The sequence below is a fragment of the Chelmon rostratus genome, chromosome 4 (genome assembly GCF_017976325.1).
Source record: "Chelmon rostratus isolate fCheRos1 chromosome 4, fCheRos1.pri, whole genome shotgun sequence".
Taxonomy (NCBI): Eukaryota; Metazoa; Chordata; class Actinopteri; order Chaetodontiformes; family Chaetodontidae; genus Chelmon; species Chelmon rostratus.
In genome coordinates, this window is record NC_055661.1 from 29,277,079 (window position 1) to 29,294,132 (window position 17,054).

The following is a 17,054-nucleotide window of genomic DNA, read 5'->3' on the forward strand; positions in this document are numbered from 1 at the left end:
CCCATGCTAGCGCATATTAGCAGCGTATTAGCACTGTGTGTTTATATGGAAAAGAACTACATTTAACCATTTCACTGTTACTTTTGACCTACCACACAAAGTCTTATTTAACATATTTAATCCTTAAAAGCAACAGTTCATGCTCAGTCCCAGTGTTTCATCCGTGTTCCAGTCTGAGCCTGACAGGCAGGTTCTGGGCTCAGATTTAACTTCGATAAAGTACAACACATAAATCTGAAAGACTGATCTTTTTCACTCTGGTACTGTATTAAACTGCACAAACCAAAAACAGGAATGATCATAAATTAATAGCAAGCTTCAGTAAATTGGTTTGAGATGGAACTTAATCACAGAGTCATGAAACTCCACACTTTAACTCATGTCAGGAGCAGAAGTCTGAACAGGGATAATTAGGCTCTGCACTGGTTTCTAGTCTGGTCCAGCTCTGGGAGACTGTGGGTGGTAACTGAACGGTGAACCCACAAAAACCTGCTGACCCTCTGAGACCGGTGTAAATCTTAATGACAGCCTTCAGAGAGGTGAGAGCGTGTGATGTTTCCGTCTTCATACAGCATGTTGGAATAGCTTTTATAGAAAGTAGGTGACACCCTGATGACCACAGCTTCACAGGGACTGAAGCAGCAGCCAATGACTGCAGCCCCTCAGGAAGCAGCTATTAGTAATGTTCCTACAGCTCAGAAACATGTGATGTACTTTCACTCCTTTGTCTGACAGATTGAGGTACTTTTCAGATCCACACTTTACATTTAACATGAGATTAAATCATGAAATATGAGTTTTCATGTGCAGATCTGTTTATGTAAAAGCTTTTCAGCAGCTGATGGACTGAAGAGATTTTTAAACGTGCAGTGGAGGAGATTTTATTTCTGTTTTCTGTGGCGCTCAGCATCTCAGGAGCAGGTTGTACTTTTTACTCCACTGTATGATTATGATTTCTGCTCAGCACTGGAAGAGCTGGACCTCACTGTGAATATTAAAATGCTGCTTTATTGACAGGCCTGTAATACATTCTGATAATTCGTCTAATTAAGTTTTAAATGCAGGACTTTTACTCGTAACGTAGTATTTGTACACTGTGGTGTATTAAAAAAAAACTTCTTTCAGACCTGTCAGTCAAGCTGGATGCATTTAAAGAAAGGCCGGCTCCTGGTCTTAACGTGGTTCTGGTTCTGTATTAGCTCTGCCTCTGTGCAGTCCAGGCCTCGGGCTGAGGATGGTGATGATGATGGTGATGAAGATGGCGGTCCCGGGCCGCCGCCCTGCCGCCGCCGCCGCCGCTGTCCAGTGACCCCTGGTGCTGATTGGAGTAGCGCTTTGGCCCCTGTCCTGTCTCATTTCCCTAATTGGGAGTGAATGGCCTCCTTGTTGACTCTCCACATCCTGTGCAGGAACCACATGTTGCGGACACGCTCCCCCCGCGCTCCGCCTGATTGCAGCGGCTGCAGCGGGATTTCTCCTCGCCGAGGCTGCTGCTGAGCTGCGAAGAGGAGGCCGTCAGAGGCCGAGGAGCCACGACTGGTGCCGGTTCAGGACTGTCAGACCTGCAGAAAACATCTGGCCCGTGCGGCTGAGGTGTGATAAACACGCGGAGAAAAACGTTTCATATACACGGTTTCAGTAGAACTCACTGACGGGCCAACATTTCAGAGGGAATATTGTACTTTATCCCACTACATCACAGCTGTTGTTGCTTTGCAGATTTTACACAGAAAACATGTGAGCAGTTAATAAAATATGATGAATTGTAGATTAAACTTCAGCAGCATATAAAGTAGTTCAAAGCATGTAGCAACAATCCAGTAATATAATATTATAACTCTGACAGGGTCCATTCTGCACAACGAGGAGCTGTTTTTACTTTAAATAGAACTTTTAACAGGACTTTCTGCTGCTTTGTTGTGCTGCTGTGATGCTAAATTCCCTCCTTTGGATCAGGAAATTATTTTCTCATTCTGCACTTTGTCTTATTTTAAATTCATCTCAGAGAGCAGAGTCTAAGCACACTGCTGATGAAGCTTCTGACAGACTTCTTACAGCCAACTAAGAGTCGCTTAAAGGTAAAAGTTCCTCATCAAACAAACCACTTCAGCAGAAAGTGAAGGCCTGGAGGCCAAAACACGGACTCGAGCTCAGTGACGCGTTGAATTATTGAGTCATTGCAAGTAAAATAACGAAATAATGAAATTCTTCCTCGCGCTTCGATAAATTACATAGATGATCTTCCTCTTAATTAACAAATCACGTGTTGCTGAGGGTTGAAAGATGACGTCAGGGCCATCGACCCGTGAATGCGACTGATTGAAGATACGAGCTTTTCACAGTGAAACAGCCGTGTCCAGTGATGAGGTGACTGCAGCTGTCACGTGAGCGCGCCGCAGTAATTGTGTGTAATTGTACTGCATGGAGTATCTGTGCTGTGTTTTACGAGCCGGTCTGTTCTGGTTCTGCTGCTGCTCACATGCTGCACTGCTGTAACTGTAAACGGTCTGTGGTGTTCTGACATAAAACAGCAAATCTGCTCCTGATTAAAACAACACGGAGAGTTTACAGAGCAAGTGGCCGTGTGAAATTAATTCACCACACTGATTCTCATTATTACAAACCCCCAAAAAACCGCCCAGAAACACAGCAGGAAAACAGCGCGTCTCTCACTGATCATCAATCAATCAATCAATCAATTAGCGCTTTTACTTCTTTGGGTCTTGGTTCGGTTATTTGTCAAAGTGAGGTTTGGTTGATTTTATATTTACAGTTAAAGTAAATCATTTCTCTGAAGCATTTTGAAAACTCTTTTATATATTTTTTATTTGTTCCAGAACAACATCCACACTCAGCTCTGCTCGATGCATCATTTGTTTAACCAGCCGTGTCATCAAGCCAAAGTCCACTAAAGTTTCTTTACATTTTCGTTGAGAGTGTAGTTTTCTGTTTGTGGTCCAGATGTATCTGTCTGAGTCAACCAGCGAGTTCATGAGGAAGCTAACATCCATCCGGCTGCAACGCTGAAGCTTTGAATCTGAGATTATCTAAATTATCCATCAGATAAATTAATCTGGACAGGATTTTGTTAATTGCCAAAGCAAATTAGGCCCAAATAAAAGAGGCTGAGCTCCAATATTAACCCTCGACTGCGAAATCATTTAAAACGGGTCACATGAGACTGATTCCGTCCATTTGAAGCAGCAGAGATCAAAGTTCAGTTGATATGGAGGTGAGGTCCAGATGGCGCAGACTTTCAGGAAAACTTCATTTGCGCTTTTTGTTTTTTTCTCTCGGCTCTCGGACTTCTCGGGTTTCAGGGTCGTTCTCGACCTGTCGAGGGACGCCAGCGCCACATAAATCACACTTTACTTTATAAACCCTCCGCTCTCTGAAGTCCGGCCCAGCGCGAGCGCGCACACACACACGCGCGCACACACACACACGCACGCACACACTCTAATGGAAATGTATTTCTAATGCAGGAGCGGGTTCTGGAGCTTGAAGCCGGTTGGATGCCTCCACCCTGCATCTTCTCATTTTTCTCTGTCACATTTCTGTTCACATGAAGCCCCCCGAGGAGTCCTCGATACACTTCTGATTATTCCCATTTCGAGATGAAGCAGTGAGGTGGATCATGTGAACATGCAGTCGAGGATAAAAGCCTTCAAGTTCACTTTGTTGAGTTTTTCTACATAATGTTTCATTTCACAGATTAGCTGCAGGCCATCACTGTGTCGAGAAAAAAAGGATTGTCTCAGTGGTGGAGGAAGAACTCAGATCCTTTATTTAAGGAAAAGATGAAATTATACCTATTAGCAAAACATCTGTATTTAAAATGCTCCATGAGTACAAGAACAGAAAAGCACCAAAAGCATCAAAAGTAGTCATTGTGCTAAATGTCCTCTTTCAGATTAATTTATATATATATTGATATATTTATATTATATTTTAATATTGTAGCTTCTGTAACTGAATCCTAAAAAATCTTATTTTGTAAAAATAAACTAAATTGTGTTTCTGCAGAATTTTATTTCTTGTTTTAAATCAAAATCAACTCATTTCAAAATGTTTCAGACAAGATTCTGTTGCATGAAATAAAGCAGACAAATTCAGGCTGATGCTCAATAATTATGAAAAAAATAACCTTTTATAAAAACTCCTGAAACAATCTGATCTGCAGTGAAAACCAGCTGGAATGTTTTCACCACAGTGGCCGCAGATTTTCTCACTTTTCACAGAAACAAATACTTTTAGGACTCAGACTAAAATGACTTATTATAATTTATTACAGCATTTATGCAGAAATGCATCATATTTTAGAAGAAGCTGAACCTGTGAAGTAACTTCAGTGGCCAAATAAATGCAGTGGAGTAAAGGTGCAATATTTCCCTCTGAAAAGGATAAAAAGAATAAAACAGCAGAATAATTAATGTACTTGAGTAAATATACTTAGTTACATTCCACTGGCAGGTTTTGTTTTTATAGTGATGGTGAGAACTGAATGGAAATGACATAATTCAGTCCTTTTTATGTGAAAGTCTTCATAATTTGATGAAATTTAGCTGAATTTGTTCCTCCGGACTTCAAACGTTGACCTTGCTGGTTGAGCAGGGACAGACAGTTCGGTGGTCACTCTCCCTCTCTGAGCTTCCACCTCCCAACTAATTAAAAAAGCTGCTTTTATGGCCTCTGCTTCAGACGGCCAGATGTGACCGGAGCGCTGTAAAATCTCAAAGCGGTTTACAGAAACACTTACTGCACTTTAAAAACGGCTTGCAAAAGCGCTGAGAGTCCCAGAGTGCTCCCCCGTGTAAATTCCTTCCAGGACCACGAGCTTCAGTCCTGCAGATAAGTCGTTATCTAAATGTTACGATAAACACGAGGACAAAAGACACAAGAGGAAAATGTCCCGTTTCAAGTTTATTTAGTAAAATATCATACTGTAGCATATATCTAAATATCACCTTTTTAAATATTTACCCCGTTTAAATAACTTCTCATGTGCGTCAGTCATTTGCTTCACCATCATTTAACATACAAACTACAGAGTCTACAGACTTCAGACACACATATATAATGCATAAAGTTTAACATTAGATTTTTTGTCATGTTGTATTCTGGACACACGAGCAGCGACAGACAGTAAACTCTCCGTCTGCAGAAACACATGCAGCCGAAAGCATCCGCGCACACATTAACAGATATCATCTTACCATTCAGGAGGCCCGCCGCTCCTCAGCTGCACCGACAACACCAGAATTAGCTTTGTGAAACCCGAGCCCGGCCCAGCGAACGTGTTCATGTACAACACATCAGACAGGAGGGTTTGTGTTTGGATCAGGCCTGGATTAATGCTTCGTTCTGTCTGCATGCCACAGAGACTTTCCAGGAAGTAAACAGGACCCATCTTTCGCCGCCGCCACAAAGAAACAATCAAAAACAGTCGACTTTTGACTTCAACCTTTGCTCAGAGACACAATTCATATATGATGTAAAACTATGTTTGGAAGAAGAGTTTTTTTTTTTTTTTTTTTTTTTTGGAAGCGCACACAGAAAAGTCACAGATTGAGGATAATGGCTGCAGGATGCTCCTCTGATTTACTCTGCAGCTGAATATGATTCGGTCTGATCCTGCAGGTACACGTGTCCTGAGGGCTCAGTGCCGTTTTACATGTTTCAATACTAGAAACTAGAGCTGATACAATACTCAAGTTTCAATACGACCAGAAAGACTTTTTTTAGATGCCTCACTGCTCTGCAAGTAATTTCACAAAAGAAGCCAAAGCTCTCGAATGTTAAACATCTAAGTACATGCAGCTGCACAAGAACTTTGCACAACCTAAAGTGACCAAAATCTGGACCTAAATAAGTAAAATATAGAATAATATTCAATGCCACTTCTGATACTTGAGTTTTTGATAGTCAGTGCTTAAAAACGACATTTATCTACTACTAACCTGCAACAGGAAATAGCTTTTGAAGGCCGTGCAGCAACTCCCAGATTACATCTTTTATCAGCACAATGAGAAAATGTTTTTAATGAACGAATCTGCAGCTAACACCCCCTTCCCCCGATACCTGTTACTCTTTAATACCGTTCTTTTTAAGCACACTCAAAGCAGTGATTACGGTTCAGATTGTCATCTTGATTAAATATTGAAAAGGAGAAGAGGTGACACAAAACAGGACGTCCTTCCTTTTTCAATATTTAATAAGTAAAACCACCATCTTTGCTTCTGTAGCTTAAACTCGTCCCTCTTTGTACGTCCAGCTTTCACCCCGAGCGCCACTGGAAAAACTACTGGAAGATCATAATCCAGGCAGCCATTCTGTTTCCTCTAAAACATTTACAGATATCAGAAAGTTGTACAGACTCGCTCTGTACTGATGTTGGACACGCAGCTCTGGACGTTACAGCATCACTGCAGAGACATTTCATCTCGCCAGCATCAGTGGAACACGTTAGTGTTGATGTTAATGTTTGATGATGTCCACAGATTTTGCAGAACACTTTTTTTCTGATCGTCAAGAGGCCACAATTTCACTGTGGATGCAGTTTTCTAGTGTTTTACAGTCTTGCTCAGTCTTTGCTGGTGCGGTCATCAGGTGGTGCTCTTGCTGGACGTCACCTCCGCTCTCCTCCCTCACAGTCTCTTCCTCTGTGGGTCCACAGTCTTTGGCTGATTGCACTGTTCCCTCCTGATTCTCCACTGAACCGTTTCCCTGTTTCCCGTCTCTCTGCGTCTCCACACAGCTTCTCTTCTTCTCCTCCTCCTCCTCCTCCCCCTTCTGCCTCTCCAGCTCTTCCTCAGTGGCCTGAAGCTGCAGCTGCTGCATCAGCTCCTCCAGCTTGTGGGCTTTACGCAGCTCGTTCTGCTGGATGATGGCGCAGAGGTGCTCCGTCAGCTGCTCCTTCACCTCCGTCTTCTTGTGCAGGTCCAGTTTGGCCGTCACATACTCTGCCTCCGCCTTCTCGTAACGCTTCCTGAGAAAACATACGAGGAATAATTGAGAGAAATGTAAACAGAAAGTTAATAACAGGCCCGCGCGGCTTCTCGTTTCTACTCTGCGTCGTACAGAACATCTCACTTCCAGACACGAAGAATAACTTGAATTCTCTGACAGGAGTTTTTCATTTCGTTTAGAATAAAGTACTCACATCTGCATCCTCTACGACCAGATATGCTGAGCGCTCCATCATGCAACATATTCCTCTTTTAACACCTGCTTCTAGTCAAAACATTCTGTCAAAGTATAACTGAAGACAGAAATGTTTCCTCGATACGGAAATAATCCAGCAAATTTATATGAGCTTTAAGACCACACGTCTCACTGGTATCAAGACCCGAACAAGAGAAAACTGGACTGAAAAATGATTCCACTCAGAGCCGTGCTGGAAATTATTAGAGAATTAACTGATAGTCTATCAACAGAAAATTAATTATTAACAATTTTAATAATCATTTAAATCATTCATTGAGCAAAAATGCCAAACAGCTTTTAAAATCTTAGGATTTTTTTTACCTTATGTCCTTTTTAATTGGAAATCTTTGAGTTTTGGACATTTGGTCACACAAACAGTCAATATGAAGCGAGGGGAATATTTTCTGAACAATTAAAAAAAAAAAAAGTCAGATGAATTGATGTGGGAATCATTAGTTGCAGCTTTAGTCTTTTGAACGTCGGTCCATGTTTGGTCCTGACTGTCTGTAGCACTGAGAATCAAACAGGCTGGAGGTGAGTGTGTGATTGAATAATACGTGACAACTCTGGCTTATTTTGTTAAATGCAAAACATGAGAACATTTTTTTTGTAGCAAAAAATCTTATTTTTTTTGTCAAAAATAAGGTTTAGTTTTGATATCTGTGTTAAAGTAATGTTTCCGATTCGCACTGGCGCTGAATACTGAGAGGGAAGACACAAGTCCTGCCACAATGTCTGAACGCAGAAACGTTGTTTTAACTGTGGAAAACAGAACATCACATGCTGTTTGGAAACTCTGTGGGAACCAAACAGATGATGTCAAACACTTCACCTCAGGGTTTTATGTTGTACCTCAGAGAAAACGCAACAATTGATTAAATCAACATAATCATAACAGAATGCAGAGCAGAGAGTGTGTGAAGGTCGGGTCCTCTTCCCGTTACACAAACATGTGTAATGAAGAGTCTTCATGGCACGGAGCTACTCTCACTGCACAAGAGGCTGCTCAGAGAAATCACCGCTGCAAGCACAAGGTCAAACACAGCTTCACGGAGTCAAAGTTAGTAAAAAGAACAGCACATTATTGAACAGCTTACAGTGTTTGTGCCGCCTGTGGCTGTTGTGAAAGTTTAATGCTGCAATGAGTCAGAAGTGCAGAAAAAGAAAAACGTGTATCATGACTCATCTAGTTTTTTTTTTTGTTCCATGTTATAGCTCGAAAAGTTTTTTAGGGTTTTAGTCAAAATCATGCTTCATGAGTGTCTGTGAAATATGTGAGCAGGACTGTGTGCTGAAACATGAATACTGGAAACCAGCTGCAGGGGGCAGTGAGAGCACTTACAGCGGACGTACAGTTCATTACCTTTCACTTCGGGTTCGGTTGTCAGTGCTCACAGTGCAGTTTCCTGAGAGACTGTGACTAAATGTACAGTTTTTCTAATTTTAATCAGACTGATTGGATCTTCTTTGTCAAATACTAAAATGACTTTATAAAATCCCTGATTTACACACATACACAACTCATCTGTCTACACACATCCTCTGCCATTAATTACTCCCAAAGGCCAACCAGCCTTTCAGATGAGCAGCACTGTGAAGTCTGAGTAGGCAGAAAAACGCTGTACAAGTGCAGTCCAGATTACTGTTCTGCCTTCTGTGGCATCAAACCCTCTAACAGAGTCCATTTCCCATCTCAGAACCAGAAACCTGACAAATTCTCACTATGTGTCTGCTGCTATGACCAACAGCTACAAGCCAACCAATCAGAACACAGCATGAACGACACAGAACACGCTGACCGACGCTACGTTCAGGGCCAGTGGCAGCACCACAGCTGCATTTTCAAACATGAGAGCAGAGCAGATGAGCGATGGGAGAGGATGAAGTGTTTCTGTGTGGGTCTACGCTTCAGCAGGCATCTGCCCCATAATCTGACCTGCTGCTAAACGACATTTACCAAAAAGATTTAATTAGAACCATCTGTGTGACATGTGATGGACCTGTAACATCCACATTATCATAGTGTGTGTGGCCTTTGAGCAAACTTTACTTCATACAGAACTGTAACACTACAGAAGTGCAGTAAAAGCCTGTTTGTCACACTGACACTCGCTGAAATGAGGACTTTCTAACTATGTAAGCAGCGTGTGTGTGTACAGGAGCTCCCGGCCAGAGGACACAGGTGTCTGGGATTCGTCTGATCGAGTCCCTCACTGATGACTACAGAGCTGCTGTTCTGAGCACTTTTTGTAATTTGTATTTTCTCATGTCGTCTCTACCTGGCAGCAGAGTATTCCCAGCTGGCTTGTTCGATCTTCCCTCTCAGGATGCTGATATCATTGGACACCATGTCATCGAGGGCCTGAAGCTCCTTCTGGATTCTCTTCAGCTTCACGGCCTCCGCCTGAGTCTGTTTGGACCTGCGGACAATTACAAACTTTTAAAGGTAAATTTCATCTTGTGGCCAAAATTTCAGTCATCCTTTATTAGTTTTGGCCATTTTTCCCATCTGTCATGACAACATGTTGGTCAGCAAGTACCACGGCAGCTATACTTACTTCTCAGCAATAGTTTTTGCCAGCAGAGCTTTTTTGCGTTTATTCCTCTCTTCGATTATCCTTTGCTCTTGCTGCAGTTGCTCCAGGCGCGTCTTTTCCCGCCTGCGATCAGACACACAGAGAATTTTACACACAAAAATGTTTTTTTTAAATTCAAAAAGCTAAATCCACAACATGAAGGTGTTATAGGTCTGACCCCATCCTTCAAATTTACTCCAAAACAGACGTCAAAACAAACATCTACTCTAGAGGTAGTTTAATCAAAAGCTCATGATGTTATATAATAACTTTATAAAGGTGAACTGTTACATGTGCCTTGAGATGTGTGGAAACATTGGGTCTGTGCTGCAACACATGCTTATCTCAACATACACTGTACCTACAGGGTTCAAGCATCAATGCCAATAATATCACAAAACTGGACTCAATCACCTAAAATTATATTAGATTTAGAATGTAGACAAAAATATATTGGATGATGCAACCCCCAGCTGGATAACATGTGCAATGATAACATTAAATCTTTTCTCTCCTATTGTCAGCACAGGTAACAATATGACCCAAATCATGGAATAACATGAGCCTTAATAGTATGCAACAACATTGTTGTTGTTGCATTGTTCAAAGAAGTCATCACACTCTTTTTACAACCCATGAAAACTCAATGGAGAGTACGATATTAAAATTATACTGACAGTTCCACCTCTTGTTTCTCAAGCTCTTTGATGGCCGGGGTCTCCTGTTCTGGAGCCGACTGATGGTTTTCAGTCGGCTTCACCTCGATGGGTTTCTGCTGCACCTCCTGTTTGACAGCCGGAGCTCCTGGTGGGGCTGTGGGCTGAGGCCCAGGCTCTACCTTCGGCGGCTGTCTGACGAGTTGTTGCTCCGGTGGAAGGCCAGGAGCCGCGCCTCCTGTGATCTTCTGAGCAGCTAGCTGAAGAGCCCTCTCCCGCTGTAACTGTTGCCGATTCCGGTTGGCCGGAGCCGGTTTCCGACCGCGGGCTGCAGCTGCAGGCATCGCTGAGTCTGAAAATATATGCAGTCTTGATTAGCGCCAAAGGTCTTTACAAAAAATGATTCAGCCTAAATGTTAAGCTTGATACAAAAAGATGTCAACAGCCAGGAAGACGAAGCAGAGTCAAATGCTAACTTGCCCGGCTAACATTAGCAGGAAGAAAATGTTACCTTTCTGTTGCATCTTCCGTAGCTCCTCATCGGAAAAACCAGCCCAGGCGCTCATTTTATAACTTCACTCCTAGAGTAACACAAACAAAGACGGCAAAACGATGCATACAGGCAGTGTTCTGATTACTGACTTAAAATAACCATTCTAAGTCTCACAGCCTTATACGCCACCGCCATCTTTGTTTATTACTGCCACGTCAAGGACCCCAAAAGGACCGGTGACGTTGAAGTGGCAGATCGCCTGAATAAAAAACTAAACTAAACCATGAAAACAAAACAAGAGAATAGAGTGAATGCAAATTTTTTAGCCTCTCATCATCATGAATATGTTTTCTTTCCAGAAATTAGAGCAAAACTTTGACTTTTTAAAGCATCTTTGCCAATAAATCTGACTTTGTATGTAATAAAACAGAAGGCATATTTAAGGTTTGCCACGTCTTTCATGAACGTGGTTACTTCAGCGCCAGTTGTGGTTGGCTGGTTTAGATATATTTTATGGTATGGTTACATGGTATTTGATCAAATAAAAAATATTTTATTGATAGAATAAGAAAAAAAAGTTCACAGCCCCACACTGCGTGATTATTATTATTATATCTCAATAATTTCCATTGGTTGCTGCTGAAAGAAAATATCTCCTTCACTTCCTCTTACAGAGGGGCTGCCTGTGTGTCAGAGAGGTCAGAGGTTAATGAAGAACTGTTTCATGTCAAAGCAGCATGAAATTTAAGTGGCTCCCTAATAACATGCTGATTATCAGGATACAGATATTAAATTACACTTGAAATAACTAGAAAATAAGTTCAGCAGACAAGTTGAACTTCATAATTTTTGGTTCCTGATCATAAAGATTTTTACTTTACATTTAACAGTATCTGTGCACCTTTCAACACACACTTTAGCTTTGACCAACTGGTTGATGTAGCAGCACCTGTGGTTACAGCAGCAGCAAATGCAGTTTAATCCTACAGCTCCCAAAACAAACTGTTGTCATTTTAACAAGTCCAGCCTGCAGCTCTTCAACTATCAGCTCACTGTAGCTGCTTCCTCTTGTTCCTGTACTCCCTGCAATATTTCACACAGACCCGCTGTAACTGACAAACACACTGCATTTCCTGTGTGTACTTCATAATAATAGTCAACCTGAGCTTCACCAGTGAAATGCTTTTAATGGCAGAATTATAACGTTCACATTATAAACTAATTTATCAGATATGTGTGATTGCATGTATTTGATTGGCTGCATGGTCTCATTGAACTGAATTAGGTGGCTGTGTTTTTTAACATGGCCTTACAGCTTCCACCTCTTATCACTCGGTGGGGTCACACTTTAAAATGACGTCTGACGTTTAATCAGACTTTCCTGACAGTAGATTTTCTTATTTCTGTCATGTCATGTGACTTTCTTTAGAATACCTCGTAGTAACTCCTACAAACTGACAGCAGGTGTAGCATGTCTGGTGAGTGAGTGGTGCAGGTAGAGGTGGTCTCTGGACAGGAAACAGGACAGAAGGTATTTCAGGACGTTGTGGGAAGAACTGAGTCCATGTGATTTGTTTTTTATTGCTTTCTCTACCACTGCCAGTTAGCACACACCGTCACATACTGCCTTCATTCTTCTCTATATTCCATCATTACTATTTATGTATGGACTTCTTATTTCCTTCAGTAATTGGTCAAGTTACAGACATAAAGCGTGTCTTTTTAACCTTGGCAGTGGTGAGGAGTCGGAGCGATGCAAAAACAATGACCTCTGCTTGGCAACTAATAAAAACTGGCCTCCACATCTTTTTTGCATCTGGGGGCCAATTATGTGCGAGTTAAAAGGCGAAACACCTCAGGAGGGCATAAATCGCCGGCAGAGTGGAGACAGGGCCAGGCATGGAGGCCAGATGGCAGAGAGACAACCACTTACGGTTCAGAGTGTGTTTGGCTGCCACGGCGTCGGGCCGAGGATGGGACGGCCTTGGATCCTTGATTAGCGAGCTCCAGAGGGGACCACATGGCTCATTACTGAGATGACCTGCAGAGGTACATCAGGGTTAGAGGTGGGGGAAGTGCATAAATCCCCCGTAGGAATGGGTGGTACCGGTATGAGAGAAGGAGGTTACCGTGACGACTGCACTCAGTTCAGAAGTTCAACATGTCAGATCTGTCGTCCACGTGTGTCGAGACGCGTCTCCTAAAAACCGGAGAAAGTCTTTCCGCTCTCACGCAGCGAGTGGACGTCGATCTGACGTTGTGACCGGACAGAGACCGGAGGGACCGTTTCTGTCGAGTTCTGAGTTCAGTCAGAGCTGAACAGGATCACGCTGACAGGCACACGCCATCACGTGACCACGTGTCTGTTCAGAGCTTACAGCTAAGCTGCGTTTGGTGAATCAACACAAAAGATACAAAAGGTTCAATGGTCACATTTGTGTGAAGGAAAAAAGGCAAAAAATAATTTTGCTTTTGACTTTAGCATCAATTTTTTAACGTAATGGTTAAAGTAAGTCAGCCAACCAGTTAAAGCTAATTAGCTTCAAGCTACGACGGATAAATTTGCCAGTGCAAGCTGTTATTTCAGCGTTTGTCTGCTGGTGCTCATCGTTATCGTTATCATCATACACTGAACCACTTCCTGTGGCTGGAGGCTGAGGTTGACTCCTCACGACAAATGTCCTCATGTCCATCACTGTCAGTCCATAAACTGCTCGCTGACTCTGACGGGACTGAAGGAAACACAACACACACAAGACAATGTTAGGACCCAAAGATAGAGACATGTCCCCAATAACAGAACACTCAGGGATCGGTCCCCCGATCTGAGCAAAGTTTTTATAAAGTCCCTTTTTTTGACTTCTTCTCCATAGCAACAGCGGCTGAGGCTCATGGGTATCGTAGTATTTGTAGCCATGTACAATATCCAACTACTGCTAAATACTTAATTACTCAAAAACAAAGTTAAAATGATGATCTGATCTGATTTAATGAAATAAACCAATGAGCACCAATGTTGACAACCACCGTCCACATACATTTGGCCCCACTCTGTATACAGTAATGGGAGTTTAGGAGATTTTTCTAAGAGAAGATTGATTGTTTGTGGAGGTAAATCATTTAGCTCACATGGTAAGTGTGCACATCACCTTCGCCCTCCCTGCTATCCACACAGACACACAGCCCACGGTGCTCAATCAAACAGGAAATGCTATGAAAAATAAACAGCCAATCATCAGAGAGTCGGAGGCTGGACGAAATTGAGGATGATTGGGGGTCAAGCCGGCGCTCTGAGCTGGAAGCTGGAGGAACGTCTAATTGCTGTTTAAAAATTCTGTACGCCAGGTCCATGCTGACCCCTCAGCCCTCGTCCCGGTCAGAGCACCCCCCCCTCCCTCTGCTGCTGTTCTGAATTTGTCCTTTAATTTCCATCCCTGACCTCTCATCCCGCCATCTGCAGCCAGTTTGCAGCACTAACCAGCGGCCTGACATCGCCCGCTGTTCGCCTTTATCTCTCATTCTCTTCACCCTCAGCGTCTGTCTCTCAGTTTTCCTGTTTTTCTCCACCTGTTTTCTCTAGAAAAGAAGGTACGTCTTTGATTCAGTCATCTGTTTCACCTTCTGTGTCTCAGCAGTTCAGTTTTCTCCGTGTAGCCTTTGCTCGGGATTTGTTTTGATGTTTTTAAGCTTGATTTTACCATTTTTTTAATAGTCCAACATGTTGAACTGTTCCTAAGTTGCTTAAAACTAAGAAAACTAAAAATAAGAATTATCACACACAATCAAGTCAATTCTACTTCCTTAATTCCATAAAGTGTTTTATAATCTGCTCTAAATTCAACAACTTTAACACTTAAAATCCTTAAACACAAGAGGCCAGGTTTTTTAAAGACAGCACTACATCCATCAGATGGAAATATTGCTGAATAGATCGATGTCTGGTGTATCATTTTATAGACATCTGTCCAAATTGTAGCTAACACGTTGGTATCTTTGAAGACTTGGGGATCTTGAATTCATTTTGAAATAGATTTCTGTGGGTTTGGACTAAGGTTTGGCACGAATTGTCACCAAAATCTGCTTCTATTTCCCTCCAGAAACATTCCTGCGGCATTCTGGGACTTTCAGCATGTGTGCTTTAACTGTCGTAGATATAACCCAACCTTAAAGTACTACTACAGTAATACAGCTGGATACTCCTTTCACCTGCAGCGGTTCAGTCCTGCTACTTTCAATGCTTGAAGAGGAGGCTGCATCAGCACCTGCTGACGTTCAGGTGACAAAAACCTCCAGCAGCCGGAAGTCAGGTGACACAAAGTCTGCGTAGGAGGGGGCCGGGGTGGACGTGTCACTTTAACACAAGTGATTGCTGCTAAAAATGGCTGCATGTGACAGATTTTCCTTCCCTTCCACAGCAGCTGTAATTACCTCAGCTCAGCTTTTCAGCCAATCAGATGCTTGCTTATAACCACTCAGATGTAAAACTGACAGGAGGCTAGACTGATGAACAGACACCTCACAGATGGAGAGGATTCATTGTGCTACCAAGTAACTAATATTTCCACATTTCTCATGATGAAGAAGATAGAGGAGCATAAGAATATTAAAATAAACAGCATTTTAAGATAACACGTTTTTCTATTTTTAAAATCAAACTTGATTTTTAGCAAGAAATTTTGTGAATCCCAGGACAAGAGTGATATGTTCCTGTCCAGTAATGCTTTTCAATTCAGAGGAAAACTCACAGTCCACACAGCTATCAGGCTATCAAAGCTCAGAATAAAGGCCGCACCACCATCATTACCGTTCCCTCCAGACTTGGTTTTCAGCTCACGCTGTGCTAACCTCACACCAGGCCCTCTTAATGTTCTTGGAGAGTGTCCCTGATCCATCTGAACAGAGGTCTGTGCTGCAGACTCTGAGGAGTCCCACCTGTAAGGAGGAGAAACAGGACCAAACAATGCCTCCCTGTCTCACCTGCCTCCCAGCTCTATTTCCCCTGGCAGTCCGTGCGGCGTGCAGGCACTTTTCTATGCACCGGTGAGCTCTTTGGACTCCATTCAGGATTTCAGCGAGCTTCAACAGGCCCTTCAACAGTCTGACGTCCAGACATTTGGGCTGGACCCGGGAGCCGAGCCCCAGCTGCAGCAGCGAGCAGGACGGATGGGTGAAAGTCAGGAGTGGAGTCAGACTGTCAGTTTGTGTTGACATTAAATAAAAGCAGCTAGATAAGACAGACACAAGGACAAAAGGACACAAAGGAAGGAATAGGATGTACATCAGGACTGGCCCGAGGCCAACAAACCCCTCATCCATCAAACTGCAAATGTCAACTTTGGACTCGTCTGTTCTTTTGTTTTCATTTTGGGAATTAAGTTTGTGACTGAGAGTCAGATGAGAAGACGAACATTTATTTACTGTGGGTCCAGTAGAGACAGTGATCCAGCGTAGCGTAGCATAGCCTGGGACAAACAAAAGAAACAGCTGACTTAACATGATCAAGAGTGTCTTCCAGTTGGACCGTATCTATGTGGCTCAGCTGACTGCTGCCTGTTCTCAGTAGAAAATGGCTAAAGTAGTCGTTTGTTCGATCCAAAACAAACTATGTTTACGTTTTCCACGTCAAGCAGCGCCAAAGCAGCTAGCATGACTTTGTTGTAGCGCTGCAAAAAGATGGAGGTTGAGATGAATGCTGGGTCAACAGAGCGTCAGAGGTCACTGTTCACATCCGTCCTCCAGCTACTGGACACCTGGTTTAGTTTGGGGGACTTGTTGATGTCACGTGTAAGAAGAGGCGATGCAAAACTGTGATTTTTGGAGCAGTTCTCTAATTAACAAGCACAGCGAGTGCATGCAGGATGGCTGGAGTCCTGACCACTCTGTACAATTTTGTCCACTTGCATACCTGCAACCAAAACCAGCAGACTCTCGGCTGGATTGTGACTCGTGTCTTAGCAGACGAGATACGACAAACTAACGTTCAGGTGGTTTTGGATTTGGTGGTCAGAGTATTTGTCCTGGTTTGCCAGAGGTTAGCAGCCTCCTCCTGCTTCCAGTGTTTGTGCTAAGCTAGACTAAACACATCTTGGACCACTGTTCCTTGTTGAACCGCAGTCAGTGCAG

General features: G+C 42.8%; 1 protein-coding gene across 1 annotated transcript; it reads right to left on the minus strand.

Annotated features, from left to right (window-relative positions):
* Nucleotides 1–4,916: 4,916 nt before the first annotated feature.
* Nucleotides 4,917–11,131, minus strand: gorab (golgin, rab6-interacting). Its single transcript, XM_041935564.1, has 5 exons — nt 10,950–11,131; nt 10,460–10,790; nt 9,765–9,866; nt 9,486–9,626; nt 4,917–6,988 (listed from the first exon to the last, which is right to left on the minus strand). Exons 1-5 carry the CDS (start codon nt 11,002–11,004, stop codon nt 6,529–6,531), a joined length of 1,089 nt encoding a protein of 362 aa, XP_041791498.1. The 5' UTR covers nt 11,005–11,131; the 3' UTR covers nt 4,917–6,528.
* Nucleotides 11,132–17,054: the final 5,923 nt, after the last annotated feature.